Below are 26,266 nucleotides of genomic sequence, written 5' to 3'. Positions count from 1 at the left end.
AAATGTGATATGAATGTTTGGTTGAGAATATTTCTGTAGGTACACCTAACGAAGCCGTATATATTTAATTTATATGGAAAAGAAAAAACTTGAAGCCTAATGCATGTGAGAGAAGTAGTGTAGATGCTTTCTTAAAGAATAGTCACAATCATACACGCATTTGCAAAACCAAGTGTGTATGTACATCAGCTTAAACGTCGGAAGGACTTGACTCTTGGACCCTTGGTTGGGTCGATGGAGGGGATAGCCATGGAGGCAGGTAGGGCCTGGCCTGCTGATATTGTTGGGCCTGAAGAGGCAAAAGGCGCCCAAAATAGAAATGTCCTCTTTCCCTGTCACAGGTAGACTTGATAAAATGAATCTGACCCATTAGATCAATTTATTTGTTATTAACAATGAAATGGGTTGGGTTTTGAAAATTTAAGTTTATATTAAAATCAAGCTTAAATGGATCAGCCCATCTAGTCAATGAGCCGGGATGGGTCGAGACAAGTTAACCCTATGAGTCAAAAGTAAAAAAATAAATTAATAATTTTATATATTTAATTATATAAAATTAATAATTTAATTATCAATAGTATTGCTTATTTTATATATTTCAATATCTTTAATATTTACTTATCAAATTAATAATTTTAGTTTAAATTAAAATTTATTATCTCTTTTTCTTTTATGACCATAAATATTATATGATAAATTGGTAATGATTCAAACCTTGAGATATAATTACTGTCTAAGCAAGATTTAAATGTTTTACTTAGGGATTGAGGACGATATAAATGAATCTTAAAGTTTCTATTATTTGGTTATATACTTATATTTATGAGATGGTAGTTGGTATTAATGATTGAAACTTTATTTATGTAATTTATTTATTTATTTATATTTGATGTAATTTATTTGTTTGTAATATGTTTTTATTATTTAATTTATAAATTAAATCATAAAACAATTTTGAAAAAAAATTTATCAGGTGGATTTATAAAAATATTTTTTTTAAAAAAAAAGTAGACTAGTTCAACCCCACTTATGGACTAATAAAAGATGGACTAGACTGGAGTTTTGATGATTTATGTGAAAAATAAGTTGACTCGATTTTTCAAAGACTTTAGCTAGACTGAACCAAATCAGCTCATATTAACACCTCTAGTCCCAGGTAACCTTGTCCCAATCTCAGGTTCTCAATTCAGCCAACTTTAAAGAGCCATCATGTAAGGACGTGAAAATGGAAATATATTCGGTCATTGGTCACTTCTTGACAGGCAAAGCTTGGACAGGTTGGCTATCTTGCAAAGGCTGTAACCTTGTGGAATTAATACTATGGTTTTGAAGAAACAATTATTTTCTTATGTCCTTTATCAGAGGACTTTTGGCAGAGCCACAGCATTTCACAGAAAGAGGAATTCTAGTTGGCAGTTTTGTCCTTAAAAGGGACGCCCTTGCTATGCTAATTCTCAAATTATGTATCTTTGGTCTTCAAACTTAAACCTGGAGTGAGGAGAATCTCCAACATTCAGGCATGATTTACAAAGGATTAGATCAAACATTATAGTGTCAAAGGCAACCTGAAACAATTGACCATTGTCATCCTTATTTGTTAAACTATCACTTTCTCTCTGTGCTAATTTATTTCGTCTCTCTACATTTACTATGATGGCATCATCATTTTTCTTCATGATTAAATTAAAAAGAAATCTGCCACTTGCAAAGCATGAACAGCCAAATCCCGAAATTGTCCACACTTGTTTGCAATATTTAGACGACTCCCCCTCCCACACAAGCCCCCAGCTGCCTTTCTCTGCTCTCTTTTACCCAAATATTCTTCTTTCTTTCTCCTTTTCACCCTGCCACTGCCGAAGACACCAACGCAAACATTGGGATTCATGTCTTTCAGTTTTCCATCGTCTGCACACGCTCACGCAAAAACACCTCGGAAGCTTCTGAATAATCTTTCGACTCAGACTTCTCGATCCGATCCAACGTTCCTGACCTTGCTGGACATAGCGCCGCCTCTGACGTCAATCTTTTGGGGCCCACTTTCCAACGGTTCTCTGAAAGACAGGGCCACAAGGGGGGCCTCATCCGTCATTCCCTCTCTCTCTCTCTCTCCTCCCCTTTTGCCTTTCCTCGTCAATGAGTCTTTGGTAGACGAAAAACAAAAAGGTGATTGTCAATCGCGTGTCGGTGACCCGGCTTCAGCCCCAACCTTAATCTGTTTCGACGAGGCGAGTACACGCTCTCTCAGGCGAGTGGACGGTGACTTTCTACAAACTTTCTTTCTTTAGCCAGCTGAGCTGAGCTAAGCCTTGAAAGCCATTTTAGCCATAGCTGGGCTGGCAGATTGTGGTCGACAAAACCACTTTTTTCTCATCTCAGATTCCCTTGAACAATGCACGAATATATTCCAACCTTTTTTTTTTTCTATTTTCCACTTCAGAATTTAAAAATAAAGAAAAAAAAAGGGGGAAAATCTATCCAGAAAGAGAGAAAGAGAGAGGGTACAGATGGATCTAGTCTGTAAGAAGAGGTGGAGATAGGCACGTGTGTTCTCTCCGGTTTTTTCTATTTTTCTAATTTTAGAAGTAAATTTTCCCCACCCTTATTATTTATTTATAGTTATATTAGTAATTCTTTTTCCATTTATTTCCCCCTGAATTTTCGTGTCTTAAAATTTTCAGACTTCATTAATAATCGCTTCCATTCCACTCCTCGTTTCTTTGTTTCTGGTTTATCCGGGTAAGTTCCTTTCCTTTGCTTTCCTTTCCTTTGAGGAAATCTGTTAATTAGCTTTGGGTTAATCTCTGTCTAATCGATGCTTTAATTATGAATTAAGCTGCAAATCGAGAGTTTTTTTTTTTTAGCTGTGGAAAATGAAGCTCTGAGGATTTTGAAATCTGTGCGGCTTGAGTTGGATGAAATTATTATAACGTTGACTTTAAGTAATCTAGCTTACTTTCTTGATTGAGTTTCCATTTATTCTCTGTTTTAATTGTAGAAAGATAAGAGAATTCATTTAAGTTATGACCTCTTAATTAATGGATTAGCTTCATTTGGCTGCTGTGGGCTTTCGTTTTTTTTTTCTTTATCTTTTTTAATTTACTTCTCTGTTTGTTTTTCTGCAGAACTTTTAGCAATCAAATTCAGGATTAGCAAATTCCTAGATGATAATTTGTCTCCTAATCTCAGAATATTGTTATTTGTTATTGATTCTGTGGAAAAGAAGCAAACTTTTCATTGAAAATACTGGCAAAAGTCCGTGTGGATTATTATTAATATTATTATTATTATTATTTTCCTTAATCATGATTAATTACGGTAATATCTTTTGCCAAAATGGTTTATCTGCCTATAAGAAAATAAATGGAACTGAAAATGGAGATGCTTTTGGATTAAGTTTTAATGTATCATAGATGAAAGGTGTTGGTATTAATTTGTGAAATTCTTGGGATTAAGTTTGAAGTTCAAGGTAAAGAAGTTTATTTTATTGCGATTGGATATATGAAATGTTTGACTGTTTGTTCTTAGCAGATGGAATAATTTAGAAACGTTTGTTTGCAGATTAAATCGCTAGTTAGCATCAATGGCAGACCCTCTAATTTGTGGGGTTAAACTTAGCTTGCATCATTTATTTGTTTCTGGTTTTGATGTTTGTAGAAGTTTGGGATAAAAATTAATGAGTGCATTGCCATTTAATTGAAAATTTTTAATGAAGTGAGCCCCAAAAGTGGGCTTTAATTTGTATGAAATGAAATTTGATGAGCTGTTCAATATCTGCCTCCATTAATGTTATTTGAAGTCGTTGGTTCTTTCCTTGATGTGATTTATCATTGTTGAAGTGTTTGCTGGTTGAATCTAAATTTAAACATCTGTAGCTGATAAGAGATGGGATAACTAAACTATGCATGCATTAGCTTAAAAATAGAGGGAAAGCAAGTTTAAGATGACAAATTGTTCTTACTTTCCAGATCCCGCGTGATTTTTAATGTTTTTTTTATTTTTTGCATTCCTGATTTCTTAGGTCAAAATTTGTTTCCCACCTCAAATATTTTCCTTTAAATGTGGAACCAGATGGTGCTCAACTTAAATTATGGATCTACTATAGAAGAATGCAGTTTTAGACACTAATTTGTTTTTGGTGATGAAATTTATGCTGTATGTTAGGCATATAATTGCTGATTTTCATATTGGATGCTTTTGTGAGGAATTAGATGGATTAGGCAGTGATTTCTTGTGGGATTTTTTACCTGTTCCTTACATAGTTTCTATTTTCTTCCTTTCAGACACCTTGGTGGGACTCCTTGCCATTTTTCTCATATGGAGAATGTAACAACAGAAGAGATTCCTCGTTCAGAATCTTCTTTGTCCTCTAAAGATGCTGACCACAGTTCTGGAGAAGTTCCAGTAATTTCAATTAGTAATGGAACAAAACAAACTGACAGTCATTTGTCAGTAATGGAACAAAAAGACCATATAAAAGATAGTGCGGCTTCGACTTCATCAGTTGTGATTGATCAAACTGAGACAGATCATCGGGGTAGAGTGATGGAAGACTCTAGGACTGAGGGAATGCATGACAGTGCTGGTGAGCAGCTATCCCAAAATACTGGCTCTGTTGGCATTTCACATATTCATATTGAGGACATAATTGTTCCTCCTGCTTCAAATCCAAAGGTTGGAGATTCTGAAACTGACCATGTAGAACCACCCAGTGAGCTTTCTTTACCCCCTACAGATGTCACCAGTGCTGTTGTTGGATCAATACATGGTCTTTCTGATGGACAGCAATCTCAAGAAGCTGATTCGGTTGTCAGTTCTCATGTTGTCAATGGTGAATGTGACATGATTTTGCCTTCTGCTTCCTCCCATGGAGTAAAATCGAGTGAGTTTACCTTGCCCCTTCCTGAGGTTGGCACCATTGCTGTTGGATCCATTCAACATGCTTCGGATGAACAACAATCTCCAAATGCTCATTCTGCTTCCTCTTCCAAGGTTAATGACTCAGAGGCAGGAGGTGCTAAAAATGGAGATCATGTAGCCCAAATCAATAATCTTATTCTGCCCCATCAAAAGATTATCAGTTCTGCTGTTGGATCCCCAAAATCTGTTAGTCCTAAACACATGAAGCAGGTTGATGTAAATAGAGGTCTTATTGATACAGCTGCACCTTTTGAATCTGTTAAAGAAGCTGTTTCCAAGTTTGGAGGAATTGTTGATTGGAAAGCTCATAGAATGCAAACTGTGGAGGTATATTTGCTATATTTATAGTGGTTTTACTATAACTTATGCTGCTGCATATTTTTGTCATGTCTAGTGAATGTTGTTGATCATAAATTTTTGTTCTCTGTTGGTATCAACTATAAATGATGTTTTTAATTTTTTTTCTCTGTCTACTTTGTTCATGTCCACTAAATGTAACTTAAAATTCTCTTTGGGCTATAGAGACGTAAGCTTGTAGAACAAGAGCTTGAGAAAGTACAGGATGAGATGCCTGAATACAAGCAACGGTCAGAGGATGCTGAAGAGGCAAAAATGCAAGTATTAAAGGAGCTGGACAGCACAAAGAGACTAATAGAAGAGCTAAAGCTGAGCCTGGAGAGAGCACAAACTGAAGAGAATCAGGCAAAGCAAGACTCTGAACTTGCCAAGCTCAGGGTGGAGGAGATGGAACAAGGGATTGCTGATGAGGCTAGTGTTGCAGCAAAGACACAGCTTGAGGTTGCCAAAGCCAGGCATGCAGCTGCAGTTTCGGAGCTTAAATCCGTTAAAGAAGAGTTGGAAGCATTACAAAAGGAATATGCTTCTTTGATGACTGAGAGGGATGTAGCTGTTAAGAAAGCTGAAGAGGCTGTTTCTGCTTCGAAAGAGGTTGAGAAGACAGTGGAAGAATTGACTATTGAGCTGATTGCCACAAAGGAATCCTTAGAGTCTGCACATGCTGCCCATTTGGAGGCAGAAGAGAAAAGGATTGGAGCAGCCATGGCCCGAGACCAAGATACTCATCATTGGGAGAAGGAACTGAAACAGGCTGAAGAGGAGCTCCAGAAACTTAATCAGCAAATCCATTCAGCAAAGGAGCTAAAATTAAAGCTAGACACTGCTTCAGCTCTGCTACTTGATTTGAAAGCTGAATTAGCTGCTTATATGGAATCTAAACTTAAGGAGCAAACTGATGGACACTCCACTGATGAATCACAGGCATCAGAGAGAAGAACTCACACTGATATACAAGCTGCAATTGCTTCAGCAAAGAAGGAACTTGAAGAGGTGAAGCTCAATATAGAGAAAGCAACTACAGAAGTGGATTGTTTGAAGGTGGCTGCTATTTCATTAAAATCAGAGGTTGAAAAGGAAAAATCTGCTCTTGCTGCCATTAAGCAGAGAGAAGGAATGGCATCGGTTGCTGTTGCTTCTCTGGAAGCTGAGCTGGACAAGACTCGGTCAGAAATAGCCATGGTCCAGATGAAGGAAAAAGAGGCCAGAGAGAAGATGTTGGAGCTGCCCAAACAACTGCAACAGGCAGCACAAGAGGCCGATGAGGCCAAGTCACTTGCTCAAATGGCTCGAGAAGAGCTGCGCAAGGCAAACGAAGAAGCAGAGCAAGCGAAGGCTGGAGCAAGTACCATGGAGAGTAGATTACTTGCAGCTCAAAAGGAGATAGAGGCTGCCAAGGCTTCGGAGAAGTTAGCTTTAGCTGCTATCAAAGCATTGCAGGAGAGTGAATCAGCTCAAAGCACCAATAATGTCGATTCACCTGCTGGTGTAACGCTTTCCTTGGAGGAGTACTATGAGCTCAGTAAACGTGCACATGAGGCAGAGGAACAGGCCAACATGAGGGTGGCGGCTGCCATTTCTCAAATTGAGGTAGCTAAGCAATCCGAGTCGAGAAGCTTGGAAAAGCTGGAAGAAGTAAATCGAGAGATGGCTAATAGAAGGGAAGCGCTAAAAATTGCTATGGAGAAGGCCGAGAAGGCCAAGGAAGGGAAGTTAGGTGTGGAGCAGGAATTGAGAAAGTGGAGAGCTGAACATGAGCAGCGGCGAAAGGCTACTGAATTGAGTCATGGAGGGAACGCTCCAAGGGCAAGTTTTGAGGGAAATAAAGAAACAAAGAACTTTGAACCTGTACCTGCTGCTCCTGCCCACATTCTAGCAAGCCCAAAGGCATATGCGCACAGGAATAACACAGAGACCGAATCATCCCCGGAAGCAAAGGTTGTAAAGAAAAAGAAGAAGTCACTGTTCCCAAAGATTTTCATGTTTTTGGCCAGAAGAAAGTCAACTTCATCCAAGTCCAGTTAAGTCTTCAGTGAATCGCTGTGATATCTTTGCTGTTGTGATTTTACCGCCCTTTTTGTCTGGGTTGTCACAGTGGCCATAAATCCTGGATAAGATTTGACTGATTTTTTACTCTCTTGAGTGTAAATTCTAGTGATTATTTGATGTATGATAATGTTGAGAATATATTTTTGTTTACTGGAAAAGGGTTTGTATGGCTGGAGGTTCTGGAGGACGTAATAAAAGACGCTTCTGTATAGGTTTTCGTGACGCTTGAGCGTTAACTCTTGTAAAAGTGATGTAAGTTTGTTATATGATGAAAGAATTTGGTTTTCTTCGCCTTACTCATATTTTGTCAAGCATATTTCTCTGTAGAAAGCAACCAGCTGCTTACATTTCGACCGTCGGCCATTAGAGTTGCTTAAGTTCGCATTATCATGTCAATAACACAATCGTGAAAGGCATTTGGATGCACTGTTTACCAGCTTTACTGTGAATGAACCACAAATTAAATTTTCAGTTGCTTACAGCAGATGAAGAAAAGAATAGGTAAATATATTCACTTACATTCCATCCTACCAAAGCCCATGACAAAGGTGAAAAGCCCACCTTTGTTACATTCAAGAACTGGAGTTGGCAAGGGTTTGAATAACAGTTTTATGCCATGGGTTCGAAAGGTGCTGCACAAGGTTATCAATTGGACCTGCATGAGTCACATACGCTTGCACAAAGATGCCGAGCATGGCTATCATGGCCAGTCGTCCTGCAAGAAATACTAGGCCTCAAAACCTGTAACAAAAATCGGAAAAAGAAGGAAATAATAATCATTGAAGGAAGGATTAGGCAAAACAGACCATTTTTTATCTCTTTAAGCTTCCACTCATGAGCATTTTTAATATCTTTAGCCAGACCAAGAGGATTTAGCAGAGGACCTCCAGGGTAGCTGGTCATCACAGAAACAAAAATGTCAAGCTAATGGATGACAAATTCCTAGTTTTGGGGATTAGGAAGCATCCTTTTCAAAGCCATAGAAGAATTACCCAGGTTCTAAACCTTCTAGTGCAGCTTCCAATCCGAAGAAAGATCCCTCTTTGGCTTGTGAACCTGGACTAATGAAATCCATGTACCTTTTAGTTTCAACAAACCTGTGCGCATAAAGAGCAAGCCAAGGAACAAAATTCTTATTATTGCATATCTAGAAAAGTTAGCGAGGTTTTGTTTCCATTTAGGCAAAAGGCAAAACAGTTGTGCCATGGTATTCTACCCCATCAAAAGCAACTGGACAACTATCAAAGTTCCTGTGCTGGCAAAGTCAAATTTTACTGCACCAGCTTCATACCAAACTGGTAAGTTACTGATCCCTGTAACGCGTAGTAACTGCAATAAAAGTAGTAATATATCACCATAAATTTGTGGTGCACGTTAAACCAATCCATTCGTAAGAAGACCAATGATATTTATTTGGTACTCAGGAAGATGATTTTCAACCACTTACATCAGTAAATAGAATTCCAGCAACACCAGCCATTGCAAATCGAGCATGGACCAACTCTGCCTGAACGTACCACTTCAAGCTCTCCGGGTCTTCTCCTAGCCCAAGTGGGTCAAAACCATAATCTCCAGCCAACCTGAATTTGGACAAAGGGAAAACAATAAATTGATATAGAAGTTTTCATTTAATTACAGAATTCAGTTGTCTAGACTTTTCTATGGGGCTAGTGGCTCACGTTCCATCCAGATAGGGCGGAGGGTCAAGTCCAGGGAGCCACGTTGGTCGCTGCTGTGCTTGAACTGCAATTTGTCCATAACGTCGAGGGGCAGAAGTAGACCACAATGTGCTTGCTGCACCCAATGAGGGTTTGTATATTTTGTTATGAAATATGGATGAAGAAGAGGAGCAAGGCTGAACAAGGAAGCCTCTTCCAACTGCAACGGCCATTTTCTCGTTTTGCAGTTTCTCTTCTCTCTGTCTTTCTATTTGGTTTTTTTGGGTAAATTTTTTTGGTCTGTTTCTGTCTATCTACAATTCCTGATTGGAGGCATACAGGGCGTCCACGTAAATGACTACCATTAAAGTTATTACTGTTAAATATAGAGAAAATGCCATCTATATGTCAAAAACATGATAGCCCAGGCCCACTTGCCCCTTCCTAGCCATTGGATGTGGATTATGGACCATTTGAAAGATATGCTCCGATCAGAACAGATCTGGTTCAAGTAAGGTAAATGAAAGCACGAAAAAGGAAAAATATTGGTTTCTGCAATTTCATGGTCTCTGGAAACAGCTTGATTAAATCACACAATAGTGGAAGAAGAAGATGATGATACATAAAAGTTCGGCATAACAACGTCTTGCCATTCACTTTTCTGACATAGGAAGCAGTGATTGCTTCATGTAGAACTAAAAACAACAGTAATTGAGTGATAATACTAGGAATCACACTAGAAACTCCTGGCAGGTAGGGAGATCATAACAATAAAAGTCTGGCCATATAAAACTTGACAACACACCTAATCTAATAAAAGATACAATTGAAAAGCTCTAAAAATGCAGTAGTGACATCTTCGATAGCATTTGGAGAGTGACCAAATAAAAGAAGAGAGGTATCCAAGCGTATCATCGCCTGCTGGATATGCTGAATGAGCTGACTTTCATGGGGGTAGCAATAACCAATGGGGCTTCAGGAGAATCAGTGACTGCAAACTTGTCGTGCATAAAACGACTATCGACAATGGAGTCATCCTTAAGGACTATCTTGTAACAGTAGCAGCTCTTCAAACCCTCCTGATTATGGTAGCATTCATGAGACCCATTCTTCACCTGTTGAAAGTTCCATATTACGCTAAACTTGCCTACTGTTGCAACCAGATGGCGCTCCTGCTTCCCATTCTCTGTGACCTATGTAATGTAGTAACGCACATGGTTAAAGTTTTGTTCATGGAACTAAAAAAATCACAGGAAGAACAGTTATCTGAGTCTTAAAAAGGGGGAAAAGGTTTGGCAAGCACAGTGGTGACCTTGGTCAGTTATCCATTTAAGTGACTGATTAGAACGATTGAGATGACACAAAAAGGCATGCTAATGACATTTTGCAGAGGCCATTGAATTTGCAGGGAATAAAGCAGCCTAGCAGCTTTAGTTTTGCTTCAACTAAGTATCACTTTAGTTTTGTTTTTTAACCAAGCACGACAAAAGAGCGCTACACAATGAGAAACTTGTTGACCTCAAAGCCAAGATAATAAATCAGCATATGGAGAACCCTCAAAATCAAAGTCATATTACAGAACTACATGTGACAAAATTTAATACCACTATTTTTTTCACTGGGGACAGTGAAATTGAGTCAAGAAGTGCAACTGGAATATCCCCAATCATATCAGTTCTAGACCCTCAACTTAGGAGTTCAAATAAAATGCTGCATCAATTCTGTAACCAACATATTTATAAATAATGCAAATCAAAGGAACTAAAGTTTTCTTGGCACGAAAAATAGAAAATTAGGGGACATCAAATAACTCTGATTACATTCTGCCAACTAAGCTCTTCATTGCAAATTAGATGGCAGTTGGTCATATCTACATCATGTAAGTTAATCTGAATCTCAGCAGCTAAAAGCACAAGCAACAGGCAGTTAAATCTAACAAGAGGATATGTATGCTTACCCATGAAAATTGGGCATTACGGAACTTGTTGTTAACCCCAGCTAAATGTGAATCCAGGGGAGTCAGCTTTAACAACCTCGGAGCTGCAATCTTGTTTCCCATACGGCCATTAAAACCCGTCTTTGTCTTGCCATCTTTGCCAGTGAAAAGGGTGCAGATAAGGATCAAATAGGTATCAGTTGTACCCAATATCCACTTCCCATCAAAGGTAACATCAACATGAGTGATAGGCGACCCAAGGCCTGGAAAAGCAGTTTTTGCCTGTCTCATAGAGTTGATAGAATACAACCGAATCTTCCCATCAAGAGACCCAACAACAATAGAGCCATCACCAGTGGTTGCAAAGCACTGGAAATTAGTCCCTCTTGAAAACTGATGCCCTTGTGTCCAATTCAGAACAGGGGTACTAGTAGCAAGATTCTGAACCATCCCATTACGGTCTCGCATATCCCACCTGCAAAGCCTATTATCATCCAGTCCTAAAAATGTCGATCCTGATGGATCCAACTGCGCTCCCTTGCTATCATTTGTTATATCTCTCATTGTAATATCAGTCCCATCTTTCTCAAACTTCCACTCACTAACAATTTTCCCAGTCTCAATATCAAGCTGATGCAGCCCATTTGTATGAGGCTTCCCCTCAGTCATAGGACTCATAAGCAGCATATTTGTCTCAGCCCTCATAAGAAGTGCCTTCTTTGGTGTCGAATGCACCAAACTCAAACCACTCCTCTGACTCCCGTGATCAAAATTCACATAAACACCTTTACCATGAACCCCATGAGCAAAATTCTTAACAACTTGAATACCTGAATCACCCACCAAGAAACTATTATCCAGAGCCCCCAAGGCCAAACTTTGTATTCCTCCATTTGCCGCCTCCTCAAACTCCTCTCTCAGATCCTGATTCACCCTCACTGGGGTTGCAGATTGAGGACTTTTCAATGGAGAATCCTCAGCATCTTCCCAAATTGAATCATCAGCTGCTTCAGGCTTGGCCCACCCAATGAAATCTTTTCCATAAACCTTAACTTTGTTAGCATCATTGGACTCGATCCTATAAGTATTCTCAAACAAACAATCATTAAACTTGCTAACAAAGCTCCTATATACTTCATCACTAAAAAATTTCATTGCCCAAACTCCCTTTGACACGAAATCAACCCTACGTTGATCTCCAAAAGTTTTCAGCTGCATTTCCACCCCCACTTTCACTCTAATTTTGTTACCAACCTTCAAAACCCACCAAGCTTCCCCATTGGCCTCCTCGTTTTCGCTCTCCTCACCATCTTCCTCGTCATCCTGACCGTTGATTTTCGACGTCTTGATGAAAGAGTAAGATGTGAGCTTCTCGGAAGTCACCCATTTGGCTTTAGGGGTGTTACCGCCGATGTGAAGGTAGAGCTTAACGGCGTTATTGAGAGACGGGTTTTGGGTGTTGGCCGATGGGTACTTGAGTTTCAGGGCTTTGAGCTTCGCCTCTACTTCGTCGAGAGACGACGGCGTCTTGGGTCTTCTTCGACCTGAGGAAGATCTTTCCGGACTCTCATCTTTAGAATCTTGAAAATTTTCTTCTTCCTCTTCGTTTTCTTCTTCATACTCTTCTTCGTCTGAGTCTGAAATCAGTTCCTCGCGACTGTGAGCGCCACCCATTGTAACTGACAGAGAAAATTGACAATTTGGGAGATGGGTTTCCTTTTGGGGATCGAAGGGGTGCGGAAATGTCAAATGGGTGTTGCAAAGAGCGCCAATTTTCAAATTTTGAAATAAAGAGAGTTGCAGTTCTTTGGCTTTCCCCTTTTCACGTTTATTAGGGTTCTGAAAAGGACAAGCAGTGGGTTACTCAACGGGCAATTTACGGGTTACCGGCTATTATCGGGTAGTATACTAATGAACCGTACGGTTGACCTTTCGCTGTAAAATGGGTAGACTTGGGCTGCCACTAATCCTGGCCCAGACCAATAGGCTTTGGTGATTTGGTCTTGTCAGTCTGAAAATGTTTGCTGGCAAGATTGTGCACCATGGTCAACTTCCCAAAGATACGAATTGTCATCCATTTCCTTAAATGAAGTCACCTCAAGTAGGCTAACTCCTGAACATCCATCGCCTCCAGTGTCCTTCATCATTTGCCTCACTCTTGCCACATCATCCCACATCCCTTTAGAAGCATAAAGATTTGACATCAATACATAGAGGCCACCATTTCTGTGATCCAAGAGGTACAATTTCTTAGCTATATATTCCCCAAGCTTGACCTCTTGGTGGGTGCAGCAGGCACTGAGCAAAGCTCCCCACACGGCGGAATCAGGGTCGAAATCCATATTACTGATAAATAATAATGCTTCCTTGAACAAGCCGGCACGACTAAGGAGGGCAACCATGCATGCACAGTGTTGCAGACTTGGTGCCATACCAAACTCTTCTGTCATAATCTGGAAGTATCTTCTTCCTTCATCAACAGCACCACCATGGATACACGCAGCCAAAACCCCCAAGAACGTGATTCTATCAGGTTTTAGCCCCCGTTCCCGCAATTCAGCATAATGAGTAAGCGCTTTATTTTGAAATCCACATACACCATAACCTGTAATCATTGTGTTCCACGTTGCCAGACATGGTTCTTTGATGCTCTTGAACACTCTTTCTGCTACATCAATGCTTCCACACTTGATGTACATGTCTATAAGAGCAGTACCAATAAAATCTTCCACCTCTAGGTTATTCCTGAGGACAAAACCGTGAAGCTTCTTACCAAACTGCAAATAACCCAATTGTGAACACCCGGAAAGTAGACTGGCAATGGTGATGGCATCTGGATGATGTCCAAACATCTTCATTCGACAAAATAACTCCATGGCATCATCTGCTCTTCCAGCCCGCACACAGCCAGCTATTATTGAATTCCAACTAATTAATGGTTTTTCTTGCATCTCAGAAAACAAAGAAAACACGGCTTCTATGTCATTGAACTTCGAATACATACTTATTAGCCCATTTGCAACCAAAGAATGAATGCACAGACCGGTCTTTATTCCGTAACCATGAAAAGCAAGTCCAATATCAGTGTAAGCAGGATTTTTAACCCCATGGAGAATGCTAACCATTGCAACTGCATCCAATTCCATATCTAGTTGCTGACTCCTAGCAAAACATTCTACCACCATGTCCACTTTCCCTCTCTCAGCATAGCTTGAAATTATAGCAGTCAAGGAGACCAAATTTTCTTGAGGCAATGAGTTATGAAGCAATCCAGCTGATTCATTATCTCCAGACCTCGCATATACACAGACTAAAGAAGTAATTACAGAAGCATCGATGACTATACCGGTTTTGATAGCAAAACAATGAATAGTCTCATGATCAGCATTAGCTGATAGAAGGCTCATAACTGTTACCGAATTTGCTTCCAGAGTGTTCTCTCTCATTTTCTTGAATAGAACCATTGCTTCATCAAACAAACCATTTTGTCCGTAAGCACCGATCATAGTATTCCAAGCAACTACACTCTTTTCCACCATTTCTTCAAACAAAATTTCCGCTGCCGCCAAATCCCTACATTTGGCATACATCGAAGTAAGAGCATTTTTCACCTTAGAATCCCTATCTAACCCAGCTTTAACTCCAATCCCATGAATAGATTTCCCTTGAGACACTAACTCAAGCCTCCCAATGGACGGAAACAAACCAACCAACGTCGTCGTTTGAGGACTAAATCCCTCTCTAAGCATTTCCATGAACAGATAAAATGCATATAAATCGTACCCATTTTTTGAGTACCCAGAAATCAACGCATTCCAAGCAACAACATCTCTTTCGGGCATATCTTCAAGCAAAAAGCTTGCATTTTTAATGCAACCCAAGTTTACATATAAGCTAAGAAGAGCAGTTGTTATGTAAACAGAATGAATAATGCCGGATTTAAGTAAATGGGTATGTATTTGATTGGCTTCTAGCCTCTGTTTTAGTGAATATGAAGCAGAGGCTTTGATGACGAGAGAGAAAGTGAGATCAGATGGCTTTAGATTGAATTGTAGTAATTGGCGGAAAACAAGTAAGGGAGAATTAACGGTTTTGGTTTCAAGCTGTGATTTTAGTAAAGAATGGAAGAAAGAGAGACCAACTGATTTAAAGAAGCTCATGCTCTAGCCTTTGGAGTTTTGGCGCGTCCAAAGTCCTCCAGAGTTCAAAACAAATTACCATTAAAGATAGACCTCCTAATCCTTCAATATATATAATATTATTTATTTTTCTTTTGTTTGCATTAATTCTGATACAGAAACTCTTTTATTAGCAAGAACAAGAATAACCTCTATTAGATCATCCTAGTGACTATTCTTTCTAAGCATAATTCTTTATCCCCTTATATCTTTTCCCATACAGCGAAGTCTTTTCCAGGGTAAGCAAGCTGGTAGGTAGATGGAAGAAGGTTTCCAAGGTCCCCCTTTGGCCCAATCTTCATTATGATTTTCTCATCAATTTCTGCCATATAGAGATCGGATTCAGCCGCTAGAATCTTAACTTTGCTTGTTGGATTGATTCCATGCTTCTTCCTAATGGCTGTCAAATTTTTGATTGTATCCTTTAAACCCCATTCCAAGAAGTGATCATAAAACTGCACAAGAAGAAAGAGATTTCCAGTTGGATAGAAGTCAGCAGATTTTCATACTCCCGAAAGTAACTATATGACACGATAAATTCTTCATGATTGTACTGCATCCATACAAATATAAGATAAGAGACTTGAAATGAAGATAAGGTAACAGAAATTACAATGGATGGGATGCCAGGATGTGTGAGAATGTAAACGTAGCCCTGTGCGACTTTGTCGGGATCATCTGAAAATGGGGCAAGTCGTTGAGACCATGTGTCATGGTTGTCAATAAAAGTAACAGCATTTTGAGGTAATACTCCAATCATTCCTGCAGGATTTCCATTTGAGTCCTTTAAACGACCCAGCTCTCCTTTTATAGCTTGATTAAATATAAATTTCGTTGTAAAATCGAAAGCTGTGATAGCTCCACCTGCAGTTCCAACCCAATCCCTTAGTGCATTACGATGTGCATTTTCCTGGCCGAGTGTAAAGTCATCCCATTTCTCCGCAACTGCAAAGTCAGGTTTAGTTTGTTCCATGAAAAATTTGGTGATGCTAGTTGCATAGCCTATTACAAAATCAAATCGCCAGCCATCAAATCCAATATCTGTCTTTAACCAGTTCATCCAATCTGATAACTGTTGCTGTGTGGTCGTATTGAGAAGGTCAACATCAGGGCCAAAGGGGAAGTCCCTGCCTGAATCAGGACTCCCGGTGCCGTAAGTAAAGTTGGGGTCATTATTGCAAATTAAGGATGTTCCCCCATCTAGACGGCCATCTGGAGTTCCACCTTCAAAGAATACTCCTTGTGCATCTTCTCTTTCTGTAGACCTATGATTCACAACAATGTCCGCTATGCATTTTATTCCATTTTGATGGAAAGCCTCAACCAGGGACTTTAGTTCTGCCTGAGAGCCATATTTTGATGCGTTCAGGTCATAGAGCCTTCCAGGATAGTATCCTGGGACAAAATGGTGAGATGGATATTTAGAATTTTGGATTAAGCATAAGCGAGTAAACACGTAGGCTTGTTGCCAAGCAAGTTAAATACAATAAGAAGAGTACCTTCAGGGTCTCTAGATTGGGAGGGTGGTGGAAGCCAGACATGAGTAATTCCAGCACTAGCAAGCTCAGGAACGGAACTCTTTAGGAAGTTGTAGAATCCTCCCTCCTTCGTCCATGACTGCCAGTTAAATCCCTATTATAACATCAAACAATCACAACAGTTACAATTGGTTCTTATTATGTGTGTCTGTAGAGAGAATAACAGAGATGGAACTATGAAAGAAAAGAGAAGGACATGACTCCATATTTTACCTGAAACAATATATCTGCAGATGCGAAAGCGGAGGAGAGAAAGATGAAGCAGAGTGAAATGAGTAACTTCATTTTCGTTGTTTGCCTTGGGCTGGTGACACTAGGTTCTTCTTATCGGACATCCACCGGCACTGCCCATATTGAAAATTCAACACGTCCCGGAAAGTTAGGGAAGAATACTGTGGGAAATGAAGAATCGTAGAAGAAGATGCTGAATATGATAATAAAACCAAGAAAGAAAACTCTACTGATTGATATGAACTGAGAAGTGAATTCAACAAAGGATAAAGCCAAGAGGACTTTAAATTTGAACCAACATTTTACATTCCCCTGTGCCTTCTCTCTCTTAGTCCCTTACGACATCTTGGGTTCCAGTGATGCTAGTCTAACTTTTCCCTTATCTCTTCCTGGCAAATAGACACGGGAAGACTTTTCTAACTCCGTAACGTGTTCATTACAGAAACGGGGTCAAACTTTTGTAGCTTCTAGATATTTGTTTTCTTCATTTATCTGCAGACAATCAACATCTAGCCAGAATGTGGAAAAAGGGGTTTGTGAGTGCCAACAATACTGAATACCAGTCAAGCAAAGTGAAAATGAGACATCTGATAAAAAACCATTACAGGAATACTAATTGTGGTGTTCATCATGTTCATCAGGGTAATCATTGCCACGAATCGGATAATGGAAACTTTGCCACAAACTCATAAGTAATAAAGAATGATTTCAACTTCCAGAGAAACTGACTAATAATTAACCGGCTCAACTTTTGTCCGGTTCAGTATGCAGCACCTTAAACTCCATTAATTTTTTCATGTAAACCAGCAAACAAGTTTGGGTATTGGTGCTGGCAGCAGAAACCTTCTTTTATTTCTCTCTTCACTTCATATAATAGGGAATAGATTTAAACTACCTTTAATTAGGTATTATTGCATTGTTGATGGCATGCAGATTATGCTGCATATTAGTCACAAGTAACGATCACGTAGTTAAATGAAAGTACTTGTATTAGACATTTATTTATTTCAATAATATTCGTACATATCTCTCAAGAAATTTAGCCAATAATAGCATTTAGATATCTTTGGGTGACACTTCCATTTGAACATTGATTTCTGTCTTACTTCTTCGCCCATACAGCATAGTCTTTCCCTGAGGTAGCAAGCTGGTAACTGGAAGGTACAAGGTTCCCAAGATCCAACTTTGGGCCAATCTTCATAATGATTTTCTTATCAATTGCAGCTACATAGAGATCAGAATCAGAGGCTAGAATATTCACTGTGCTTGTGGCACTAATTCCATTCTGACTCCTTACTGCCGCCAATTTAGTAATCTCACCCTTTAAGCCCCAACCAACAAAGTGATCATAAAACTGCACAACAAGGAATGTAAGCATTCATTAGGTTGACAGTATAGCAAACTGAATATTGCCAGTAACTTATAAACACAAAATTCAATTAACAGCTATAATATTGAAAAATTACATGTGCTCATGAAAAGAGATAATACTAAGAAATAAGGTTGTAAGAAATAACTATTGATGGAGTGCCAGGATGCGTGAGAATATAAGCATATCCCTGCATGACTTTATCAGATGGGAAAGGCCAAAGCCTTTGAGGAGACCCTGTGTCATGATTATCGATAAACGTAACAGCATTTTGAGGCAAAAGTCCAATCATTCCCGGTGGCTTGCCATTTGAATCCTTCAACCGCCACAACTCACCTCGCACAGCAGCTTGTAGAACACCTTTGGTTGTAAAATCAAATGCTTTGACAACTCCACCAGCAGCTTGAACCCAATCTTTGAGCGCTCCACGATGTGAATCTTGGCCATTTTGCCCGAGAGAAAGATCTTCCAACTTCTCCCCAACTGCAAAATCTGGTGAAGTTCGTTCCATGTAGATTTTGGTAATGCTTGGGGCATAACCTCTTACAAAATCAAATCGCCATCCATCAAAACCAATTTCAGTCTTTAACCAATTCATCCAATCAGATAACTCATTTTGTACCCTCGGATTGAGATGGTCAATGTCAGGAGCAGGCTGGTAATCCAGTCCAGTGTCAGGATTGCCTGTGCCATCTGAATACTCCTTATCATTGCCGCAAATGAAGGATGGCCCCCAATCTAAACGATCATCTGAAGTTCCACCTTCAAAAATGCTATATATTCCTCTTCCATCTTTTCTCTCAGCAGTTCTATGGTTTATTACTATGTCAGCTAAACATTTGATTCCCTTTCGATGGAAAGCTTCAATTAGAGACTTCAATTCAGCCTGAGATCCATACTTTGATGAATCAAGATCATAAAGCCTTCCCGGAAGATATCCTGGATTTTAATAGGACGGTAGACACGATAAAGGTGGCTGTTATTTTTCTTAGAAAGCAAACTGAAAGTGATAAAATAAACGAGAAGGGAAGAGGGGAAAACGAGAGAGAAAGGAAGCTAAGAGATCATGCTGATATAGATTCTGGTCTCTCTTTCATGCTTTTGGTCAATTGTAAAATCTCTTTCAGTTTAAGAATAGCACTAACAGAAAGGTATATTTTAACTGTATAGTAAGTCCCTCATTTTTTGTTACATTCAATACATCAGCACAATCGATGCCTCAATGGAAACTTGAAACTTGAAATACCTTGAGGTCCAACTGACTGAGAGGGTGGAGGAAGCCAGACATGAGTAACTCCGGCATTAGCAATATCAGGGATGGAGTTCTTCAGAGAGTTGTACCATCCTCCTGCCTTGTTACATGACTCCCAGTTGAACCCCTATATGACATCAAACAAAGTTTTCAACAGTTAGAGACTCAAGAGTTTCGCATAATATGCACATGGAGTGGTGTGTATCTGTAGTGTGGGAGAAAGACGAGAGGGATAAATGACCGCAAGCTATACCTGAAAGAGTAAGGTTGGAGATGTTAAAGCTGGAAAGATATAGAGGAAAAGAGAAAGGAAGCAAAGTGAAGTGACGGAACTCATTCTATTTATGTTGGTATCTTAGCCCTCTTGTGACGAGCTTGATGATGCTGCTGGCTTTTTATAGGCACCAACAATGCCTGTCTCAAGATTCACAATCCACATATGGCTCATACATTGTGAACACTGAAACTGAGACACCCAATTAAAAAAAAAAACCAGCAAAAACGAACAAGAAATGTCTATCTGGCAAAAAATGATAAGGCAAGAAAAATCTCAAGAAAGATGTTCTAATTCTGAATTCATCTTTGTTTATTATCCCCCTTTCCTTCAGTCTTGATTCACGAATTAGTTATCTGTAATGAATTATTGTCATCGATCTTATCCTCTTATATTGATTCCTGGATATTATAGCCAAAGATGTAGGACTTTGCTGAGAATAACCAGGGAAGTGTTCACATTAAAACAGTTATGTTGGGGACACTCATGCCGATGCAGAGCTAGAAACTGCCAAGTTAGAATATGGTGCAATGGATAGCGACTTCATTAATCAATCAGGCTGCAAATCCTCTTGCAATACAGAAAAGAAAAAGAAAACACTTTGAACCCAAAAAGAATTTGCCATCTTTTCCTACGAAAAAGAGTCTTCCAGTCCCACGAAACGCAACACTCAAAAGGAAGAACTGGACAATGCTGTCTCCTCAAAATGGGATCTCTCTGGTGGGTCATTCATGTAAGAGAAGCTGAACAACGTGTAGGAGTGGAACTCTGCTAATGAAAGAACCCTTGTCACACCTAATACGATTCTGTTCCCACCATGCCACTATTTTTCCAAATACTATAAATAATTCTTACTCACTTTACCGTAAGAATAATACTCTCCAATTTTGTACATGAAAGATTTCTAATTTTTCTTGTAGTAGTGGTGATACGTAACTTGAAATCCACCTCACAAAATCTCTAGTACACAGGCCAATAACATTGCCATCCTACGTCAAACATTCACGAGTGCTACAAAGAAGGTTTCTGAGTATGAGAGAGAGGGAAAGAGACAATAATAATATTGAAAACAGAGGAATATTTAACATAGCGGATAAGATGGAAAGAGACAATAATAACATTGAAAACAGAGGAATATTTAACATAGCGGATAAGAGGTAATTGCGGCTAACCTTCATCCAAACTAGAGAATGATATGGATAAAAACCCTGTCCATCTTTGTTATCATCGAACAGCATTGGAGGGCTGTACTGTTTGATTCAATCATTTGAGGCTGTTTTAGGAAGAAAAAACTTACGGCTGAGGTCATACAGAATAGAGAAAAAGTGGTGATAATTCGTAAGTTAGCTTCAAATATGTTCTTTGCATAGAAAATTGAGGTATTTTGCCAATTCTTTTAAACAAGAAGCAAACAGATCTCATGAAATTAGCTCTAACAGAAATTGTTAATGCAACTGAGACTTGATAACAGAGTATATGTAGAGGAAGAGAAGAAAGAATGAAGGTAGGACCATATTATTCATAAATTGAGGAGATAATACAAGGCTTATATACCCTGTTTACATGAAGAACACTTGTAAACATATTTAACAAGTGTTAAATCTAGATTTCATGCATACTCACACGTAAGGGACAGCTCAAGACTTTTAATTATAGTACAACGAAGCAAACTGTAACAAACTAAGAAAACAAACTTAATTAAGAGTCAAACACTTGCTGCATGCAATGAAGTATTACTTCTCAACAGAAATGACAACTCTTTTAGAACATCATCGGATGACCAATTTGCTTTCCCCTTTTTTTTTTTTGTGTGTTCTTTCAAATTTTTTCACTTCTTCTCCCATACTGCATAGTCGTTCCCTGAGGTAGCAAGCTGGTAGTTAGAAGGAACAAGGTTTCCAAGATCCATCTTTGGTCCAATCTTCATAATAATTTTCTCATCAATAGATGCCATGTAAAGGTCGGAATCAGAAGCCAGAATATTAACCGTGCTTGAGGTACTGATCCCATTCCTGTTCCTGATCGCCACCAGTTTACTAATCTCATCCTTCAAACCCCAATCAAAGAAGTGATCGTAAAACTGCAAGAGGAAGAAACATGTTTCCGTTAGGTTGAGAATCTGGCAAAGTAAACAATTAAACAAGTGTATTTGGATAGTCAAAAGTTACAAAGAATAGTGACAAGTTAAGAAGACAATGCTGATTACTTCTGCTACTGTTAACTTACAATGGAGGGGACGCCAGGATGGGTGAGAATATAAGCATATCCCTGCATGACTTTGTCAGATGGGAAGGGCCATTGATTTTGGGTGGAACCGGTGTCATGATTGTCGACGAAAGTAGCAGCATTTTGAGGTAAAAGTCCAATCATTCCTGGAGGTTTACCATTCGAGTCCTTCAACCGCCATAACTCCCCTTGCACGGCAGCATTGAGAACCCCTTTTGTAGTGAAATCAAATGCTGTAACAACCCCACCGGCCGCTTCAACCCAATCTTTTAGTGCACCGCGATGTGAATCTTCTTGTCCAAGAGAAAAGTTTTCCCATTTCTCCCCAACAGCGAAATCTGGTGAAGTTTGATCCATGTAGATTTTGGTAATGCTTGGGGCATAGCCTCTTACAAAATCAAAACGCCATCCATCAAATCCAATTTCAGTCTTTAACCAATTCATCCAATCCGATAATTCCTTTTGTACCCTTGGATTGAGATGATCAATGTCAGGAGCAGGCTGGTAACCCAGTCCAGTGTCAGGATTGCCTGTGCCATCCGAATACTCCTTATCATCGCCACAAATGAAGGATGGCCCCCAATCTAAACGGTCATCTGGGGTTCCACCTTCAAAAATACAATATATACCTCTTCCATCTTTCCTCTCAGCTGTTCTATGGTTTATTACTATGTCAGCAACACACTTGACTCCTTTTTGATGGAAAGCATCAATCAATGACTTCAATTCTGCCTGAGATCCATACTTTGATGCGTCAAGATCATACAGCCTTCCTGGCAGGTATCCTGGATGAAAAATGAGCTCCTTGAGGATGTGAAGATAGTCATCAATACAGTCAAAGATGGCTAGGACAGGACAATTTTCAAACAAAATACAAGGCCTCAATTCTAGAGAAGAGAAAAAAAGCTATCTGCCACAGTAATCAACACTAAAATGGCCATTGATCCTTTGGCAGATCAATCAGAACATTCATGTAATCATTCACACCACATGACATGATATCTATGATCAATGAAGAATTAATTGTAGAGTATACCCTGGGGCCCAACGGACTGCGATGGTGGAGGGAGCCAAACATGTGTAACACCAGCGTTAGCAATATCAGAGACGGAGTTCTTGAGAAAGTTGTACCATCCACCTGCCTTGTTGCATGATTCCCAGTTGAAACCCTGTAGCAACATCAAATCCTTAAATATTAAAATTATGTTTTAATCAAACAGAAGCCTCTGCATGTTGTCAGGAGATAAAAAAAACATACCTGGAACAGTAAGGCAGGGGATACCAAAGAGGGAAAGACAGAGAGGAAGAGAGAGATGAAGCAAAGTGAAGTCAACATTTGGCCTTTTGTCTTGAGGGCTGAGGTTTATGCCGTCTCATTTATAGGCATCATCTGCATGTTTTGGGATTTTCTGCGTGATTGATGCTTCAAAAACTTCGAAGTCAATTACGTGTTTGAAGGAGAGAAATGAATTTTGATTGAAATTAATAAATAGACAAAAATATTAAATTTCTGTTTAAGTCTGAAACCAATTAAACGATGGTCGTAATAATGACTCCATGATTATTCCCATCAAGCCCCATCAAAACAAAGAGTCCAGTTCGGAAGCTGCCGGGAAATTCTTCCGAAGGCCATTGCACTAACCACAATCAGTCGGTAGATGATATTTATGACGTCTAATGGTACCTTGAATGAACTCAAGCCATTCAATGATGCAATTCCAGCAAGTCTATTTGTCACAATTCAACGTATTGTATTGGTCATCTGTGATGTTTCCACTTCAAGTTCTTTTAAGCTCCTTTTATCTTATTACAGTTACAACCTTCCAAATCCCTGAGTATTATTTTCTTGCAATGCAATTCCCCTTATTTAATGCTTTACTTAATCATTGATTTTTATCTTTCTTAGATATTAATCATTTCAAAAACGTTTTAGCCATGACTTTGGCTTTGCTAATGGTATATATTTACAGTTACTTTAACCCTTGTTTGACTTGAGAATTGGGCAAAAAGTGCAAATATGCCAACATGGACAGTGACAGCGGTTGAATCTAATTCCAGCTTTCATGGATTTAATGGAAGACTTGGAAGATATATATTATGAGAAGACTTGGAATAAAACAATTGTAGTTGGTGATCAGCAGCAATTGCATATCACCAGAATTTTATTATAGCACAACCCATTTCAGGGTTTGCAAGTTAAGGAGCTGTTTCAAAGATCTTGATACTTGGTTGGACAATGCAGTTGCCTGATGAAAGATAAAATGGTCCCCACGCCCAAAAAGAGTTACAAATCAAATCAAGCGCCCTGACAATAAGTTAACAAGGTCCAGCGAACAGCAAGTAAGCATGACAAGCAAAATTAGCATCTGATCACATGGTGAACTTGACAAGAAGGGAATTGTGAATCCAACAAAGCACGTAGTCTTTGGTTGAAAAAAGTAGCATATTGCAATTGATCAATAAAATGGATTGTGGAGCTTTATAATCCAAATCCTTAGGGATTACAACTGACTTATCAATGAAATAGTTTGACGGATGGCTTCCATTTATACTTTTCTAACTTAGCTTTCCCAACAAAAGAACCTAATACAGTACTACATTACCATCTCTGCTCACAGCTTTGCAGGCTTTGGGAAAATGTCTGGAGTGAATTTCTGAGCTGCACTCAAGCTCCCTTTAATCTTCATTGCACCCCTGCATCATAGATTTCAACATATTAATTGTTAGACACATTGAACAGATCCTTAACACTGCAACCCCCACTTCCTTCAACATCCTCCCCCCGAAGAAAGAAAATACTAATAATAAAGGCTAAATAAATAGAAATGGGAAATTGTACCTCATAAAGGCAATCTGGGGATGCATCTTCCCAGTGGCAACCTTTATAAAATCATCATCCTTAAAGGAAAATATAGCATCAGGCTTTCCCCCTTCATATTTACCTAAGTTTCAGAGCAATAGGATAATGAAAAATTATATAATAAAAAATAGCAGTATCTTAATGTTGCTTTAGTTATTAGGTCCAACTAATGCAATAAGAAGACTGAATTAATTGTATAGATCCATGAATCAATGTAATCATACTGTATCTCCAAGAGCAAGTCACCGAGATAAAAAGTAAACATATACAAATAGAACAGTCATAATACCTATTTTATATGGCCAAAAACTTGCAGAAATAAACTGCAGGCTTTATCTTTAACATAAGAGCACCATATGTTAGAGTTAGGTAACCCCCTTACCTGCCAGTAGGGTGAAATATTAATGGACTTTGCCATTGAATATCTAATAATGGAATGCAGTGCAAGCTGTCAAAGAATTAATAGGACTTGTACCATGTAAAGCATTAACTAATGAAATGGGGTCTACTCTGCTACCATTGTCATAGAGGCAGTTGAATAACCAAATAATGATCATAGAACAGACATGTAAGAAAATGATACTAGAAAAGAACCCCAACCGGTTACAAAATTTATACTCTAATTACAGGATTAGGAGAAATGAACTAATCAGCAGATACTGGCAAGCAACCATTTCAGTTTTCGATAAGCAGATAATCTTTTGTAGATAAAACTTCTACAGAATTATACATACATATGTAAAAGATACAAACTTCAAACTCTATTCCATCATCACAATTTACTAAGCTGCAATTTTATCAAGAGGCAGAGCAACATAAACAAACCCAGCAAAACATCAAAACCGGAAAAAGAATACAAGATTAACAAAAACACGATAGGTCTTAAAAAAGAAAAGAAGAGAAGAGAAAGGGCTAACCTTTTGTAACCTCTCCTTTCTTGAGATCAACAACGTAAGAAACCTCATCGAACCCAATTTTCTATACCTCATAAACAAAACCCAGAATTAAAAAAAACAAAACTTCAAATTAAATTGAAGTTTAAGAAAAGAAAGAAAGAATGCATAAAGGTTGGACCTTGGGGGCAATATTGATTTGGTAAACGAGGCCAATCTTCTTGGTGAGCTCTTTACCAGCATCGGTAGCCAAATGTATCTTCATCATCTCAAACAAATTATCGGATTTCAACTCAGTATTCGCCATTATTACACCAAATTTTGAGGAAGCGAAGAAGAGGAAGAAGCAGCTATGGAAATTGGCTTTTGTCTAACGGATCCTTAACACTGTTTTTATTATGTAGGTAGGGAGAAGGCAGCTGGCGAAAATTTATTTCAATCCGGCAAGGGATCATGAAATGGCTAGCGTGACACGCTTTCCAATAAAAACTATTTAATATTGTAAAAAAATGATAAAAACCTTGCTTCCAT

At 38.9% G+C, this 26,266-nt stretch overlaps 7 protein-coding genes and 1 pseudogene across 8 annotated transcripts; 1 reads left to right on the top strand and 7 right to left on the bottom strand.

Moving 5' to 3' along the window:
• On the top strand, positions 2,455–7,616 carry LOC18591204 (protein WEAK CHLOROPLAST MOVEMENT UNDER BLUE LIGHT 1). Of its 2 annotated transcripts, XM_007017187.2 has the most exons (4): positions 2,455–2,537; positions 2,679–2,736; positions 4,281–5,244; positions 5,440–7,616. In XM_007017187.2, exons 3-4 carry the CDS (start codon positions 4,315–4,317, stop codon positions 7,294–7,296), a joined length of 2,787 nt encoding a protein of 928 aa, XP_007017249.2. In that variant the 5' UTR covers positions 2,455–2,537; positions 2,679–2,736; positions 4,281–4,314; the 3' UTR covers positions 7,297–7,616. The 2 variants fall into 2 exon arrangements, with proteins under 2 accessions (XP_007017249.2, XP_017981206.1); XM_018125717.1 differs by lacking the exon at positions 2,455–2,537 and having other exon boundaries at positions 2,620–2,736.
• Positions 7,724–9,333, bottom strand: LOC18591203 (photosystem I chlorophyll a/b-binding protein 5, chloroplastic). The gene is made up of 6 exons (XM_007017183.2): positions 9,000–9,333; positions 8,768–8,900; positions 8,537–8,649; positions 8,313–8,417; positions 8,127–8,215; positions 7,724–8,035 (listed from the first exon to the last, which is right to left on the bottom strand). Exons 1-6 carry the CDS (start codon positions 9,209–9,211, stop codon positions 7,893–7,895), a joined length of 795 nt encoding a protein of 264 aa, XP_007017245.2. The 5' UTR covers positions 9,212–9,333; the 3' UTR covers positions 7,724–7,892.
• LOC18591202 (protein CYPRO4) lies at positions 9,539–12,728 on the bottom strand. Its single transcript, XM_007017182.2, has 2 exons — positions 10,936–12,728; positions 9,539–10,171 (listed from the first exon to the last, which is right to left on the bottom strand). Exons 1-2 carry the CDS (start codon positions 12,586–12,588, stop codon positions 9,890–9,892), a joined length of 1,935 nt encoding a protein of 644 aa, XP_007017244.2. The 5' UTR covers positions 12,589–12,728; the 3' UTR covers positions 9,539–9,889.
• LOC18591201 (pentatricopeptide repeat-containing protein At2g04860) lies at positions 12,782–15,084 on the bottom strand. The gene has a single exon (XM_007017181.2). The coding sequence runs from the start codon at positions 15,072–15,074 to the stop codon at positions 12,921–12,923; it is 2,154 nt and encodes a 717-aa protein (XP_007017243.2). The 5' UTR covers positions 15,075–15,084; the 3' UTR covers positions 12,782–12,920.
• Positions 15,151–17,023, bottom strand: LOC18591200 (alpha-amylase). Its single transcript, XM_007017180.2, has 4 exons — positions 16,844–17,023; positions 16,592–16,724; positions 15,706–16,487; positions 15,151–15,547 (listed from the first exon to the last, which is right to left on the bottom strand). The coding sequence occupies exons 1-4, from the start codon at positions 16,913–16,915 to the stop codon at positions 15,296–15,298; spliced, it is 1,239 nt and encodes a 412-aa protein (XP_007017242.1). The 5' UTR covers positions 16,916–17,023; the 3' UTR covers positions 15,151–15,295.
• On the bottom strand, positions 17,832–19,934 carry LOC18591199 (annotated as a pseudogene).
• LOC18591198 (alpha-amylase) lies at positions 21,247–23,410 on the bottom strand. The gene is made up of 4 exons (XM_018125718.1): positions 23,241–23,410; positions 23,019–23,151; positions 21,983–22,767; positions 21,247–21,836 (listed from the first exon to the last, which is right to left on the bottom strand). Exons 1-4 carry the CDS (start codon positions 23,316–23,318, stop codon positions 21,585–21,587), a joined length of 1,248 nt encoding a protein of 415 aa, XP_017981207.1. The 5' UTR covers positions 23,319–23,410; the 3' UTR covers positions 21,247–21,584.
• LOC18591197 (non-specific lipid-transfer protein-like 1) lies at positions 24,299–26,237 on the bottom strand. The gene is made up of 4 exons (XM_018125327.1): positions 25,917–26,237; positions 25,760–25,820; positions 24,822–24,924; positions 24,299–24,676 (listed from the first exon to the last, which is right to left on the bottom strand). The coding sequence occupies exons 1-4, from the start codon at positions 26,040–26,042 to the stop codon at positions 24,595–24,597; spliced, it is 372 nt and encodes a 123-aa protein (XP_017980816.1). The 5' UTR covers positions 26,043–26,237; the 3' UTR covers positions 24,299–24,594.

The sequence above is a fragment of the Theobroma cacao genome, chromosome 8 (assembly GCF_000208745.1).
Source record: "Theobroma cacao cultivar B97-61/B2 chromosome 8, Criollo_cocoa_genome_V2, whole genome shotgun sequence".
NCBI classification, from domain to species: domain Eukaryota; kingdom Viridiplantae; phylum Streptophyta; class Magnoliopsida; order Malvales; family Malvaceae; genus Theobroma; species Theobroma cacao.
This window is presented reverse-complemented; position numbering and strand designations above follow the sequence as displayed.

Excerpts from the sequence above, each read along its gene's own strand:
- LOC18591204 (XM_007017187.2), top strand. The coding sequence starts at position 4,315 with ATGGAGAATGTAACAACAGAAGAGATTCCTCGTTCAGAATCTTCTTTG. Across the intron at positions 5,245-5,439 it reads ATAGAATGCAAACTGTGGAG|AGACGTAAGCTTGTAGAACA; the intron begins GTATATTTGCTA and ends TTTGGGCTATAG.
- LOC18591203 (XM_007017183.2), bottom strand. The coding sequence starts at position 9,211 with ATGGCCGTTGCAGTTGGAAGAGGCTTCCTTGTTCAGCCTTGCTCCTCT. Across the intron at positions 8,901-8,999 it reads CCGCCCTATCTGGATGGAAC|GTTGGCTGGAGATTATGGTT; the intron begins GTGAGCCACTAG and ends GTCCAAATTCAG. Across the intron at positions 8,216-8,312 it reads CTAGAAGGTTTAGAACCTGG|CTACCCTGGAGGTCCTCTGC; the intron begins GTAATTCTTCTA and ends TGTGATGACCAG.
- LOC18591202 (XM_007017182.2), bottom strand. The coding sequence starts at position 12,588 with ATGGGTGGCGCTCACAGTCGCGAGGAACTGATTTCAGACTCAGACGAA. Across the intron at positions 10,172-10,935 it reads GTAATGCCCAATTTTCATGG|GTCACAGAGAATGGGAAGCA; the intron begins GTAAGCATACAT and ends TACATTACATAG.
- LOC18591201 (XM_007017181.2), bottom strand. The coding sequence starts at position 15,074 with ATGAGCTTCTTTAAATCAGTTGGTCTCTCTTTCTTCCATTCTTTACTA.
- LOC18591200 (XM_007017180.2), bottom strand. The coding sequence starts at position 16,915 with ATGAAGTTACTCATTTCACTCTGCTTCATCTTTCTCTCCTCCGCTTTC. Across the intron at positions 16,488-16,591 it reads CCAATCTAGAGACCCTGAAG|GATACTATCCTGGAAGGCTC; the intron begins GTACTCTTCTTA and ends ATTTTGTCCCAG. Across the intron at positions 15,548-15,705 it reads ATCCTGGCATCCCATCCATT|TTTTATGATCACTTCTTGGA; the intron begins GTAATTTCTGTT and ends CTTCTTGTGCAG.
- LOC18591198 (XM_018125718.1), bottom strand. The coding sequence starts at position 23,318 with ATGTTGACTTCACTTTGCTTCATCTCTCTCTTCCTCTCTGTCTTTCCC. Across the intron at positions 23,152-23,240 it reads CCCCTGCCTTACTGTTCCAG|GGTTTCAACTGGGAATCATG; the intron begins GTATGTTTTTTT and ends ATGTTGCTACAG. Across the intron at positions 21,837-21,982 it reads ATCCTGGCGTCCCCTCCATT|TTTTACGATCACTTCTTTGA; the intron begins GTAAGTTAACAG and ends TTCCTCTTGCAG.
- LOC18591197 (XM_018125327.1), bottom strand. The coding sequence starts at position 26,042 with ATGGCGAATACTGAGTTGAAATCCGATAATTTGTTTGAGATGATGAAG. Across the intron at positions 24,925-25,759 it reads GAAAGGAGAGGTTACAAAAG|GTAAATATGAAGGGGGAAAG; the intron begins GTTAGCCCTTTC and ends TCTGAAACTTAG. Across the intron at positions 24,677-24,821 it reads CCCCAGATTGCCTTTATGAG|GGGTGCAATGAAGATTAAAG; the intron begins GTACAATTTCCC and ends TCTATGATGCAG.